Genomic DNA, 14,013 nt, shown 5'->3' with positions numbered 1-14,013 from the left:
ATAACAGATGAAAGATTGCTCTATCTCGCATTCTCCAAGGCTCCCAGAGGTTGTGAAAGATTTCTGCCAATCTCTTGGTCTAACTCCAGCATACCTCTCTGTCAGAGTGTCACAGCTTAGCGGGCAGATGGAGGGACGTACAAGTCCCAATTTTGTTTGGCTGTGGTACTAACTGTTGCTTATGCTGTGGGTTTCAACTCACCCTGGGTGCTCAAAAAACAGAGCAGAAAGTGTGTAAATTCCATACTTGCTTGTGACACACACTAGATTTGAGCATTAGCAGGCAGAAATATGATTTAATACTGCGTGGTTTTTCTAAATGCATTACTGAGGTGAAGTCTTCTTTTCCTTTTTTATTTACTTGGTGCCAGAGGAAGTCACAGGAGAGGAAAGAGTGAAGGGTGAGCTCATGCAGATTTATAATTACTTGTTTGCATCTTTTGAAGGAGAATTTGTGTTAATTTGTTTTTTATAAGTAATTTTCTATAAATGCTATATCTATGCATACAGGACAAATAAAAGCTGAATGTTCCCATTGACATCAAGTCCACGTGAGCTGGTAATGCCTGGTCTTGGGGAAGGAACGGAAAAAGAGTAGAGTTTTTACACCAGCATGTTGTCAAATGACAAAGCAAATGAAGAGGCCTTTAAGAAAAAGATTTTGGTTGAGGTTGGATGTATTCTGAAGATTATATTGCTAGTTTATCCTCACAGTTATTTAGGCAAGTTATGTATGTGACTGTGGAGGAAAAATAATGAGTTTGAAAAGGAAACGGATACCATGGTTTAGGGTTTTGCTCCAGGCTACTGAGGCCAGTTTTGCTAGTTAAGGTTTTGGTTGGTTTCTGGGACTAAAGCTGCTCTGGTCTCCATCCACGCGGGTGGTGCCAGCTGTGGCCCATGCTGGTTTATGGCTGCACCATCCTGCAGTGCTCTGGAGATTGTGGGTTTGAGTAAGTGCACTCCCTAAAGCTGTTCTCAGAGTGTTATGGATGAACCTGGAATCCCAACTGTGGCTGAGGTTGTGAAAACTAGATGGGGTTTGAGAATTTAAATTATTGCTGCATTCAAATATGCATTGTAAAACATTCAGAAGACACGCTTTTGGAACAGAAAAGTCAAACTTTTGATGTCCTGGCTGAATTATAGTTTTGTACACTGATTCCCTCCCGGCTCTTTGCTTTTGAGTGTCCTTCCATCCTGAAGGATGATTTGCGGATGATCACCTCAAATACTGTGTTCAGTTTTGGGCCCCTCGCTGTAAGGAGGCCATTGAGGTGCTGGACTGTGTTTAGAGAAGGGCAACAAAGCTGCTGAAGGGTCTAGAGCACAAATTTTATAAAGAGTCCAAGGGAACTGGAGTGGTTCAGCCTGGAGAAGAGGAGGCTGAGGGGAGACCTTCTTGCTCTCTACAACTACTTGAAAGGAGGTGGTAGGGAGGCAGGTGTTAACCTCTTCTCCCAAGTAACCAGTGATAGGACGAGAGGAGATGGCCTCAAGTTGCACCAGGGGAGGGTTAGATTGGATATTAGGAACAACTTATTTACTGAAAGAGTGGATCAAGCATTGAAACAGGCTGCCCAGGAAAGTGGTGGAGTCACCATCACTGGAGGTGTTAAAAAAATGTGTAGACATGGCACTTTAGAATGTGGTTTACTTGGTATGGTGGTGTTGGGTCAATGGTTGGACTTGATGATCTTGGAGGCCTATTCCAGTTTTAATGACTTTGTGCCTAACGTGTTCATCGAAGGCCCTGAGACTTGGCTTCTGTTGGTGCCTTTTTTAGTCTTGACAATGTGGCAGTTCATAGAATCCTAGAAAGGATTGGATTGGAAGAAACTTTAAAGATTGTCTAGATCTAACTCCCCTGCATGGGCACAGACACCTCCCACTACATCAGGTTGCTCAGAGCCCCATCTAACCTGCCCTTGAACACTTCCAGGGATGGGACTTTCACAGCTTCCCTGGGCAACCTGTTCCAGTGTCTCACCACCCTCATAGTGAAAAATTTCCTCCTAATGTCTAACCTAAATCTCCCCTCTTCCAGTTTTAACCCATTGTCCTCTCACTACAAGCCTTTGTAAACAGTCCCTCCCCAGCTTTTCTGTAGGCTTCCTTCACATATTGGAAGGCTACTACGTGGTCTTCCAAGAGCCTTCCTTTCTCCGGGCTGAACAACCCCAACTTTCTCAGCCTGTCTTTTTCGGGGAGGTGCTCCACCCCTCTCATCATCTTTGTGGCCCTCCTCTGGGCTCTCTCCAGGAGCTCCTTGTTCTTCTTGTGTTGGGGCCTCTAGAATTGGACACGCTACTCCAGGTGGGGTCTCACGAGACCTAAATAAAGGGGGAGAATTGCCTCCCTTGATCTGCTGGCTATGCTTTTGATGTAGCCGAGGACGTGGTTGGCTTTCTGGGCTGCAAGTGCACATTGCAGTCTCATGTTGAGCCTCTCATCCACCATCAGCCCGAAGTCCTTCTCCTACAGATTGTTTTTAATCCCTTTTTCACCCAGCCTGTATTAGTGTTTGGGGATTGCCCTGACCCAAGTGCGGAACCTTGCACTTGGCCTTGTTGAAGTTCATGTAGTTTGCACAAACCCACTTCTCAAGCTTGTCAAAGTCACTCTGGATGGCATCCCTTCCCTCCAGGGTGTCGGCCTCACCACACAGTGTTGTCAGCAAACTCGCTGAGAGTGGACTTAGTGCCAGTGTTCGTGTTGCCAACAAAGATACTGAACAACACTGGTCCGAGTACTGACCCTTGAGGAACACCACTTGTCACAGGTCTCCATCTGGATGTTGAGCCGTTGATCACAACTCTTGGAGTGCAACCATACAGCCAGTTCCTTATCCAAGGAGTGTCCCATCTATTGAATCCACACTGTTCCAGTTTTGATACCAGGATGTAATGCAGGACAAAGTGTCAAACACTTTGCACAGGTCCAGGTAGATGATGTTGATTGCTCTTCGTTTGTCCACCAATGCTGTCACCACATTGTAGAAGGCCATCAAATTAGTCAAGCATGATTTGCCCTTGGTGAAGCAATGTTGGTTGTCACCAATCACCTCTGTTTTCCGTGTGCCTGAGCAGAGCCTTCCGGAGGATCTGCTCCATCATCTTGCTGGGAGCAGAGGTGAGACTGACTGGTCTGTAGTTCTGCAGGTCTTCCTTTTTTCCCTTTTAGAAAATGGGGGTTATTTTTCCTCTTTTCCAGTCAGTGGGAACTTTGTCAGACTGCCAGGACTTTTCAAATTCAATGGACAGTGGCTTTGCAAATCTCATTAACAAAGAGTTGGTGTCAGCTCATGCTTGCAGTGTTTGGGCCCAAGCAACTCTCTTTCTGAACGTCACATGGAGCAGGAACCACCACATCTAGTTATTGTTAGTTCTAGCTGTTTGTTCTTGCTTGTATTGCAGCACTGAGGATTTGTACCATTTGATAGTAAGAAGGATAGATGGACTGAAAAAAGAGAATGTTTCACAGGATTTGGTTTTGGTAAAAGGAGTTGAATGGAGAATGCCAGGATATCATTGACACAAATCAGAGGTAGGGGATTGGGGCTGCTGATATTAGTACTTAAACCACAGAAACAATCATGGAACCATGACCTTAAAGGCAGGTGCAAAATGCTTACTAAAAGTTTGCTCTCTTCACCTTCCACTTTTTGAATTGTGTCTACTTGGATTTGGGTAGCACCAACCACTGTGGAGTTTGGAATCCTGGTGAGGCCTTTAAGTATTTGCCACATTTTATTTTATTTTAGGAAAACAAACTCAGATTTCACAGGTAGCAATTGGATTTATCTGCAGACGTGCAGATTAGACATGGTACTGTTCGCTTTGCTTTTAGAATTAATAGGTGAGAAGTAAGAACAATTTACTGGATTACTTAGAATATGAACTAATACTAAATTTTCAGTTAGAAAATGTTCATTTGTGTCTATTTTAAAGTAGAATGGTCCCTTCTTTAAGGGATATAGCTGTAATACAGCTGCCCAAGTACAGCATGGACATGCTGTGTTACATCCAGCTTGGATCAGGCTAAATGACAGGTATACACAGTGCTTCCAGTGTAGTTTGAACTTTGCTTTCTGTGTAGCTAACAAAGGTTTCCTTTAAAAGAAATCTTGGGGGGGGGGGTGGAAATAATTTTTTTTTATTTAAAGAACCATGCCATCTATTTCTGTTTTCTCTTGCTGGTATCTCACTCCATTTTGGGGCATTAAGTGTATCAGAGTAGAGTCTGGGTCCCGTCTACCCACCTGCCCCCCCAAATATTTTCAAATAAAATATCAGGAATTATGGGGAAGGTATGTATTGCCCTACTGATAGTTTAAATGTTACCTTTCTGTAGAATGAGAGTCATGATACCCTCTTTCTCCTTATGAATTGTAAGCAGAGCTAGCCTCTCCTGAGATGAGTTAGAGAAGTGTGAAACACAGCTGGGTGCAAGAACTGTATGCTGCCTGACATTTAACAGTGTACTGAGGCTCAGCTGTTGTTTGACATATCTTGAGTCGTTCCTCATGCTGTGAAAATACACCATGCTGTTGTGTATACCAAGAGCTCTTAATACACAGTGGTATTTTGAAATTCAAAGACTTCTTAAAGCTCAGGAGTTTGACGTTGTGATGGCTGATAATAAAGGATAAGAATCTTCAAAATTGCTTTAAAAAAAAAATGAAGGAAAATAATAAACCAAGTTATTTTTACCCATGTTGTTGAGATTTTTTCTTTCCCATTGCATAGCACCTTCTGGGTCTGTAGAAGTAGGTAGCCTGACAGGCTACCTCTAAAGCTGTGCTTACATCAATTGCTGATGCTAGTGCACAAACAAAGATGGACTGTTTTGGTAAGACAAGGCCCCATTGAAGTTACTGCTAATAAGCAAACCAGCTCTGTTCACTTCAGTCCCATTCAAAACACAGGAAAAGGATCAATCCTTGCCAAGCTTGGAAGGCTGAAACTATTACAGAGGATAAAAATTATTTACTAAAAGTGGGTGTAAAACATATTTTCTAAATAAACAGTGAAACCACATTTGACTCCTACATATATTAATAATATTCTGTGGGGGCATGAAATCTAGGAAGTTTTCAGCTTTGTATTCCTTCATTTTATTAATGCACATTTGTTCTAACTAGCATTTAATATAAGCATTGCTTCTTAAATACTAGCATAGATGCCAGATACAATGTCTCTTCTCACTGTGAAGTCTAACTTCATTGTAGCTTAGTTTATTCTTAGCAAAAGGGCTTGCCTCTTTTATTCTTTCCCCTAGTGCTTAAAAAAAACAGCCCTGAGATAGCCAATAGATGGGATTAATTTGGCTATTTGTTTTAAAAATGTTGTACCTACACTTTAAACAGAAGCTGATAGTAATCCTTGCAGTAGTGCAATAGCATTTTATATTTCTGTAACGAATTGTTTTCCTTCTTTAGTATGTTTGAGTGCTCTAGTGTTGGATTGATCACCATCTGCTTTTTAAGCACAGCTCCATGATGTACTGGGTGATTCTTCTGAGAAGAGCAACTCTAGTAATGTCACGTGCTCTAGTTCAATTTTCACATGCTGCTACGGGTGAATTAGTGTCCTACAAGTATAAAATGTGGACATTTACCAGCATGTAGCTTCTGGGGTTTGGTGCTTTTTTTTTTCCCCCTAATTAGAGTACATACTCCTCCTGTACTTACACTGGTCCATGTAAAATCCAGGCTGTTCAGCCTAGCCTTGTTTGCATGTGGTAGAGCTCTGTTCGCCTTTTAGAGGTGGAAATGGAATTTGGGTAAGTTCCCTCTTAAGAAGGATGTATTGCTGGGAAACTGCCTCTTCTCTGTATCACAGGCAGATCTACCTGCACCTTGAGCTGAGGCTGTGCATGGCACTGCAGCAGTGATTGCTTGCTGAGATCTTCTCTGCCCTGCTCTGGTGTGGGACAGGCTGCTGCCATCCTCACTCTGCTTTTCCCTCTAATGTGTACCTAACCTCTTTGTTCTGTTTGAGTTTAGCTACATAGCTGAGATAATAAAGGTAGTGCAATAGGGATTTTTTTTTTAATCAGTATGAGCCTTTGGTTTGATACCATTTTGTTATGACTCTTTTAATCCTCTGGTGCCTGACTAAATTATTTGTCATTCAGTTAGAGCCCATATGGCTCCGTCACTGAGGCAGCACTGACAGGGTTGTGTTGGTTCATTTTTTTCCCTTCCTTCTTAGTTTAAATACTGCATTAATGGGGTTTCTGATATGTTTTCTGATACCACTGGGCAGCAGCAAGGTCTGTATCCAAATCTGAGGTGTTCCAGACGTATTTAGCGTATTGTTTGGCAGATTGAGCAAGATTGAGCATTTTAAAGAAAAAAACGGTCTAGGGAAATCAAACTTGCCAACATTGAAGCAGTAATTCCTAAAAAGTCGTGCTGGTTACACTATTACACCCCATTTTCCTCTGCAGGGAGATACTAAGGAAGGAATTAGGCTGGTGGTCATTTCCACTTGTGCAGTCAACACTCATTCAAGATTACTTGAGGCAGACACAAACATGCTCAAGCTGGGTCTGTGCAGACTCTCAGGATTCAGCAGGGTTTATTAACTTAGGCTCAGGGCCAAGGCAATGCAACTCTGCTGCTCCCAGGCCAAGTAGGATCTGCTTTTTTGGCACAGAGTCTGAGCTATGAAAGCCTGCCAGGCGTGAAGGGTGCAGACCTGGGTCCAGTGCTGTTGTCAGATCCAGGAGCTCTGGAAACACGTTGTGAATATCTGAGCATATGGATCAGCTTGGGACCTTCAGGGCTCATTAGATCAAAAAGTTTGAGCCCTATTAAATTTGATCTTGCTTCTGTGCATGTTTTTGTTTTGGTTGTCTTTTTAGTTATTTTTGTTTTTTAAAAGGATCTTTTATTTTTGGGGGGTTGTTTCTGAACCTCAAGTTCTGGGAAAATGTATTAGCTTGGTCAGTCCCAAGCTCAGGTAGTGCTTTCTGCATATGCAGTGTGGCATGTAAGGAGCTTCTTGGAAGCAGACTGCAGAGGCACTAGTCTTGCTGAGCAGGAACCAGCTCGAGGCTAGCTCTGAGTCAGAGCTGCTAGATTCTATGACCCTAAATTGACTTTAATTTCTCTTGTGCGGTGATCCCCAGCACATTTTGCACTGAAACAGTATACAAATGTTTTCCACTGCCTGCTTTCTCACAGCCAGTATGAGCTGTGATACTGGACTGCTGAGCGTTACACACAAAGCATGGAATGCTGGATGGGAGCTGCTAGTTAGGACTCATGTTTTGGTTTAATGGAGTACATAGACATTGTACATACACTGAGATTATACATTTAATAATTGCAGTTGTCATACAGCTAATTAGGCTTTCTGTTTGAAATTGAGAATACTCTTTGGAAAAGGTGCAGTGTGCTTGGACTAAGTCAAAATAATTTTAAGATGATGAACTGGATAGTCTGTGAATTGTTACAGTACTTGAAATTTAATTTCCTCAGAAAATTTGTAAATGCTTGCTTACCTGTTCCAAACAAAAGGTCATACAGCTCTTCTGGGTTTTTTCATATGCAGGTGCAGCTGGGACAAGTGGATATAAAATGCCCGATCACAGAGTGCAGTGAACACCTGGATGAAACAACTGTCCTCTATAACCTGCCCCACGACGACATCATCAAGTATAAATATTTCCTGGAACTCAGCCGCATTGACTCCAGCACCAAGCCATGCCCTCAGTGCAAGCACTTTACAACCTTCCGGAGGAGAGGCCACATTCCGACCCCTGCCAAATTGGAGAACAAATACAAAGTGAGCATACTTGCCAGGGCCCTGGGTTTAGACAGCACCACAAAAGTAGGACAGCATTTGGTAGGCATTAAATGAGCATTCTGTCATCACTGGAGCTGTGTGCAAGCTGTGATTAGGAATATGAATCTGTAGTACATCTTTTATCAACTACCTAATTGATTTCTAATAGTTCAAACAATTGAACTTAAGTCCTTATTTCTTTGGCAGGCAGCGTAATTTTGTCCTGACACAATTTAAAGAGTGCTTTCTTTCTGACATGCAAATAATACGGTCACAATCAGAAAAGACTGGGGAGGGGAAATTGTCACTACAAATTATAGTTTTAGACACACAACTCCAGCAAAGGTAAGTTTTCTCGGAAGCTCTCAACAAAGAATTCTGCGCATTTACAGTATTTAGCTGTTGGCTTACTCCTTCCTTAGAACAGCCCTTTGTCTGTTCTGCTTCTTGGTTGTGATTTCTTCAGTCCCTTACCAAAGATTAGACATTACTGTTGTCTTATCAGTCACAATACAGGAAACTTGAGAAACAGGAATGCTGTAAAAGTGTTTTTTTTTTTCCTTTTAGTAGAAGACTTTCTTATACTGTGATTTCAAACAAAAATTAAAAGCAAGAGCTGACAGATTAAAGAAGCTTTTTGCTCCTGAAGGTCCATCACAGTTCCAGAACATAAAGGTTCAGTCTGCAGCATCATGCTCTGTTGTTATTTTTCTATCCGGTTATTAGATTTGTTGTGGTTAATTTCATGATTGAGCTGGCCTTTCCTGGACAAACCAGTTTTCCTCAGTAGGAGTTTAGATGACTGTTTAGATAGCCCTAATTACACAGCATAAGATCCAGCCTGGTATGGAAATTAAAAGGTAGAAGATTCAGTATTCAGTTGAGTTGAAATCTTGGTAAATCTAACTCTTCAGTTATGAGCTTTTTATGTATATATGTCCACTGCATGACTTACATGCCACAATGTCTGTTAGACTCAATGTTTTCAGATTTGACATCTTGCACAGAGCTAGAGAAATTCAAAACTGCAGGTAAAATTCCTTCTGCCCACAGCCCTTCTTCACCCATTCATTTAGCATTCCCTCAGATGTAGACAGGATGTGCAGTCCAGGATAAATTAGATGATGTAGTGGTTCTGCAGGAGCCTCTCTTAAGGTACCAGAGGCTGTTATTGCCCACTGATGTGGGTCACAGGTGGTGCAGCTGTTGTATCATAGGATGCCAACTCTTGAGAATGTTCCTTGAGGCAGTAAATGGGTTGTTCTGCCCACCAGTGCCCTTTTATGAGTTAAAATGCTATGGTTAAAATGTTCACGCCAAATCCCTCCAAATCATAACCATGGAAGTGCTGTGTGGTGCAAATGGTGCAAGCCAGAAGCAATTCCCTGGTCTGGTATGCAGAGCTCAGATTTCCTCCTAGGAACAGAAAATGTCCTTTAAACTGTGACTAGGTGTTGCCTGGAAGAATGTCTAGTTGATGCATGTCAGATGATTAAGGAAATGCTAGCAAATAGCATGGACTGGCATAGTCCACAGCTTCAAGCTTCTCCATGTACCTTTGTTGTTTTCTGTCATAGGGACAGTTTTAGTGACTTATTTTAACACAGTAAAGAGTTCTGCTTCAAGGGTAAGATTTAAAAAGAAGACTATACATAAGATAGTGTATATGTGAGTAATTACATCCACAGCTACATGTGTACCAATATCTCAGGTTTGTTAGATTCTCATATGAATGTTTGTATGGCAACTTGTCTGTGCCTTGACTTATAGGTCCTTTGGAGGTACAGACTCATTTTCTCCTTCATATAGCATAGGAGATACCTGAGTGGAGACTCACATGTTCCCATGCAAGCAATATAAACAGCAATTGCATCAGAGGAATTCTGCACCAGCACTGGAAGTGCTGCCTTCAGAAGAACTGAGTTATGCATGAGGAAAGTCTACGCACAAGCCTACTAGTAGGATCACTGCTTACGAGGGCTCAGTGCCAGTACCTTGGCTCGCCTATACACTGCAACAGGAAAGCACTGCAAAATCAAAGAATATATTTGAACAGATACTTTTGAAATGTTAATGGAATTCCTGAAATTTGATACACTATTTAAAATTATAAATAAACTTCATATCTAAATTTGAAGAGGTAGCAAAGTAATTTGATTAATTTTCCTTACTATATCTGTTTTATGTCAGCTAAACTGATCTAAATCAGCAGTTCAGTTTGCTCCTGTTTTTTGGTTTTGAGTTGAAAATCTTGTGCTAAGCCTAAGAAGTTAGCTGGTACATGCATGCTGAGAGAGAAGGAAAGGAAGGAAAGGGAAACTTGTTCTGCAAACCTTTCTTCTCCCATTAGTGACACTTGGGACAGCACAGTACAGCAGTGGGACTATTTAATTTTCTGTATCAAATATTCGTATCACAAATAGATCCAGCTTTAAGTAAGGAAGTACTCTTGCTCCCCTCTTATGACCTAAATTGGGAGCAAATTACTTGGTTGTAGACAATATCCTAATAAACCTATGGTCAAAGCTGGTATGCTAAAGTGCAAAGGAAATGTTAATGTTAATTCTTTGTCTTGCCACCTGTCATTAAGAAGCAGTCTTGGTTCTTGGACTGTGTTTTTTGCCTTGTTGACCTGTGAGGTTCATAACATGGTTTTCTTGTCCACTTGTCAAGAGATATAAATTGCATAAAATAAGGTCTTGACTGCTTGGATTTGGAAACATAAATGTTTTTTTTCAATGCAGTTGTTTTATAATGATTGTGTATTTTAACTACTCAAGAGCTTCTGAAACTCAGTACTCTAGAACTAGTAGGAATCTGTACTTGCAAAGATGCTATGATAGAGTGGATTTTTTTGTAGTTTGTACCAATCAGTTCCCCCGTTTTAGGATCAGATTTTAACCTTGAGTAGCAGATATCTTCTGCGTATCACCTAATCTGTTTTGAGTCTGAACTGCTGCAAACGTGCTCTCTCTGCTCTCAGCTTTTCATTCCTGTCAGCATGCTTTTGCTTGTGTTGATGTTTTGCTGTCTCACTGGGAGCTGGATCAAAGATCAGCTCCAGTGGGGTACAAGATTTGTTTTTTTCGTTGTGGCTTATTTTCAGCTGGTACAAGAGAGTGGGTGGGTTGGTGACAAGGAGGAGGCAGCTGTTTTGGCAGGAGCCCATATTTACTTTGGAATAAAGTGATTGTGTAGCTGTAGCCAGAGATTGTAATTCATGTAATCAGTTAGTTGCACAATTAATTCGGCCATCCTATTATATAGCTGGCATTCCAGTAAGCAGCGGAAAATCCAGCTAAGCTTCTTGCAGCTTCAGGCTCTCAATATTTTTAATGTGCAGTCAGTTTTGCTACCATCATCTCACATTGGGCAGTGATTTTTGTTGCTGTTGCCTACCAATTTTGAAGGGTCTTTTCCTGGTAGGTGAGGAAAATTAGAGTAGTTTGCAGTATGGAGGCTATCTAGGAAAATGGAAAATGTTAGCCTCCAAGGTCAGTGTTTCAGAAAGCTGAGAACCAAAGGGTTAGTATGAGAGGTTGTGTAATCTTTTCTATTTCAAGGGAGGCTGACCTCCAGATGGGATAGAAGTTTGTGTATATATCCATCTTCTCCATTCTGATTGACTGAAAGTCACAAAATAAATGGGAAAAAAATGTTTGTGTGAAGAAAAACATACTTAAAAAACCTACTTAATTAACATTTGGGGCTTTTTCAGATACAGCTTGTCTGCTTTTCTAGACCACGATACACACATTTTACTGCTTTACATTATATATAGATAGCATTTCTGTGCCCTGGGTATGAAGGTCCATCACAGAGAAGATTAAAAAAGTTACGAAGATACCGGGCAGGATACTTACTAGTAATCTAATCTGTCTTGTGCATATTGGTTTCTAAGAGATAGCGGAAACAGATCAGTGCTCTTTTGTTAATTTGTTTAGTAGCAATAAATATGCTTTTCTTTACATTCTTCAGAGTGGGAATTTTTCCTTTTAAGTTGTTTTTATTAGGAGAATTCATCTGGGAAGCAGAGATGCAGGGTAGTGTTTCATTTGGTTTAGTATCTGAGCCAGCCTTACCAACAAATTAGAGAAAGGGCACCAATTGTATTTTGTATTGCGTTTGTTTTATACTTTTCTCTTGGCCTTAGGCATTACCGTGTTTTTATGCAAAAAGTAATAATGTTTGTAATCCACACATTGCAGCTTTTATGTGATGTTTCCCTAGAAGTCTGATTTGTTGTTCTTTCCTGATTATTTTGCTGCTTACCTGTGTCTCCTGTAACTCATCAACTGAAAGCATGTGATAAATGCAGTTTTCTTCTCTGTGAGGTATCTCACTGCATGCCTTTAGAAAAATGTCACTTTGTAGCTATAGAAAACAATAAGTCATGTTTGCACAGGGATACAGTATTGCACTGTCTTCAAGTCTGCTTGATATGAAGCAAGGAAGGTATAACACTTAAATGCGTGTACAATATTATTTTTTTTACAAGGATAATGACTAGTAGATGGTAACTGACTGAACTGTTAATGTGTTGTAATAAGAAGAAAATTTGCCAGCTTCTTGATGTTGCTTCCCTTCTTTGTACTTTGACCTTATCCCCAGGGAAAGGATCCCGAAAGGCAAAATGCTGGCTTATGGGTAGTGAAAAAATATTAGTTCTCTTGACCATTAACTCCCATTCTTACACTTGCTGATCTGTAGATGTGGATTGATATGAAGAGGTAAGCTGAGGTGATGTATTAAGCAACACATCATATAGTCCACTGTGAAAGGTAAAATACTTGTTAAACAGTGCTGTACAGACAGAGGGGTACATAGCTTTATACAAATGAAGCTGACTGTTAACACACTGCTGTGGTGTAAAACCCATTTGTTCTCTACAAGTGAAGTTAAAGACTACTAAAAAATGGGTCAGCTAGGGTCATAGAAATGCTCAGCTTGAGCCATTGTGTCGATTAGGTTTTTAATGTGAAACATCGAAGGCAGACTCCTAAATGCTGTCTCTGTGTATAGAATGTGGGGAATAGCATTAAGGTTAGCAGAAGGCTTCATTTCCTGGTCATGCATCAGAGATCAGATCAGCTTTGTATTAGCATGCTGGTAGTGACGGACATAGGAATTGCACATGTAAATAGTAATTTTGGCTGCCCCCCAGCAAAATACTTACGAGAGATCAGAAGGCCTGCTTTGGACTCTTAACTGGAGCCAGGGCAGCACTCCACCAGTCAGCCTCTCTGAGCAGTGAGCACAGCAGCTGGTGGGAGTGAGGACTTTGGAACTATGTTTTGGGGGCTTCACATGCAGCTACACCATAGGATATAGTTCCTGAACAGCACCCCCACGTCATGCATAGCCAGCACAGACACATGCAAGGTACAGTGGTGAGACAGGTCTGGACACTGATAGAAGCAAAGAGCCTTTTTTTGGCTGGTTGAATTCCCCAGTCCCATTCCTCTCCTGGTGCAGTGCCAGGCATGGGTTGCAACTGGAGCTGGTGGACAGAACTTGGCAGTTGGTTGAGGGTTGTGCCTTCCCATCTTTTAAGCTGAGATGTTTTGCTGCCAAGCACTGCATAAGTGAAGATGTTGTAGGAGCCTAGATTTGCTTGTGTCTAAATGTGGCTTCTAGTTCTTGCCTCTCTTAGTGATGATCTGGGTGGGAGGCCTGTCTTTCATCAGATAAGCACCTGCAATGTGCCTATTTGTTACTTTACATACACAGCAAAACTAGCCAGGCTCTGGAGGAAGACATGATGACAAGGGTACCTGTTTGATGCAATGATTTAAAACCTAGGAAATGGGAAGAACAGATCGTTCCTCAATTTGAGGAGCTTGACTTGAGGTTTTTTTTGCTGTTAGATGTAGTCAATGGCAAGCAGGCTGTTTAGCACAGCCTCAACTCACCTGTATGCAAGCAAGAGCAAAAGGAGGTGCCTGAGTTCCAGGTGGTAGTTGTGGCCCTTAGTTGAAACTCTTTTGGCCTCTTCTAATTAGACCATTTCTAATAGATGCTTCATAACCCTTTCTGGGCTCTGTTGAGCCCCTTCAGAAGACCAGGTACTCCCTGGTGATAGCCAGACAGTGAAGTTTGTAACTATAGGACTGAGATCTACCACGCTGAAAACTGGCTGCTGATTTTAGCTGATCTCAGGCAGGTATTGGAGCTTTCTAGATTTTGCTTTTTGGCATTTGCACCACGTGGTGAATTT

The 14,013-nt window shown here is 41.5% G+C and overlaps 1 protein-coding gene across 4 annotated transcripts in view; it reads left to right on the top strand.

Moving 5' to 3' along the window:
• LOC127383404 (tumor protein D53 homolog) overlaps positions 1-14,013 on the top strand; it is a 145,007-nt gene that overhangs the window by 26,539 nt on the left and 104,455 nt on the right. For all 4 annotated transcript variants that reach the window (XR_007889186.1, XR_007889185.1, XM_051616299.1 and 1 more), the window contains exon 2: positions 7,563-7,796. Coding sequence is in view for 2 of the 4 variants with exons in the window: in XM_051616299.1 (XP_051472259.1) it covers positions 7,563-7,796 (234 nt within the window). In the remaining 2 variants the exon portion in view is untranslated. The remainder of the gene's footprint in view (positions 1-7,562; positions 7,797-14,013) is intronic.

This window comes from Apus apus, chromosome 3 (assembly GCF_020740795.1).
Source record: "Apus apus isolate bApuApu2 chromosome 3, bApuApu2.pri.cur, whole genome shotgun sequence".
Lineage (NCBI taxonomy): Eukaryota > Metazoa > Chordata > Aves > Apodiformes > Apodidae > Apus > Apus apus.
The sequence above is the reverse complement of the archived record's forward strand: the minus strand, read 5'-3'. Positions and strand labels throughout refer to the sequence as shown.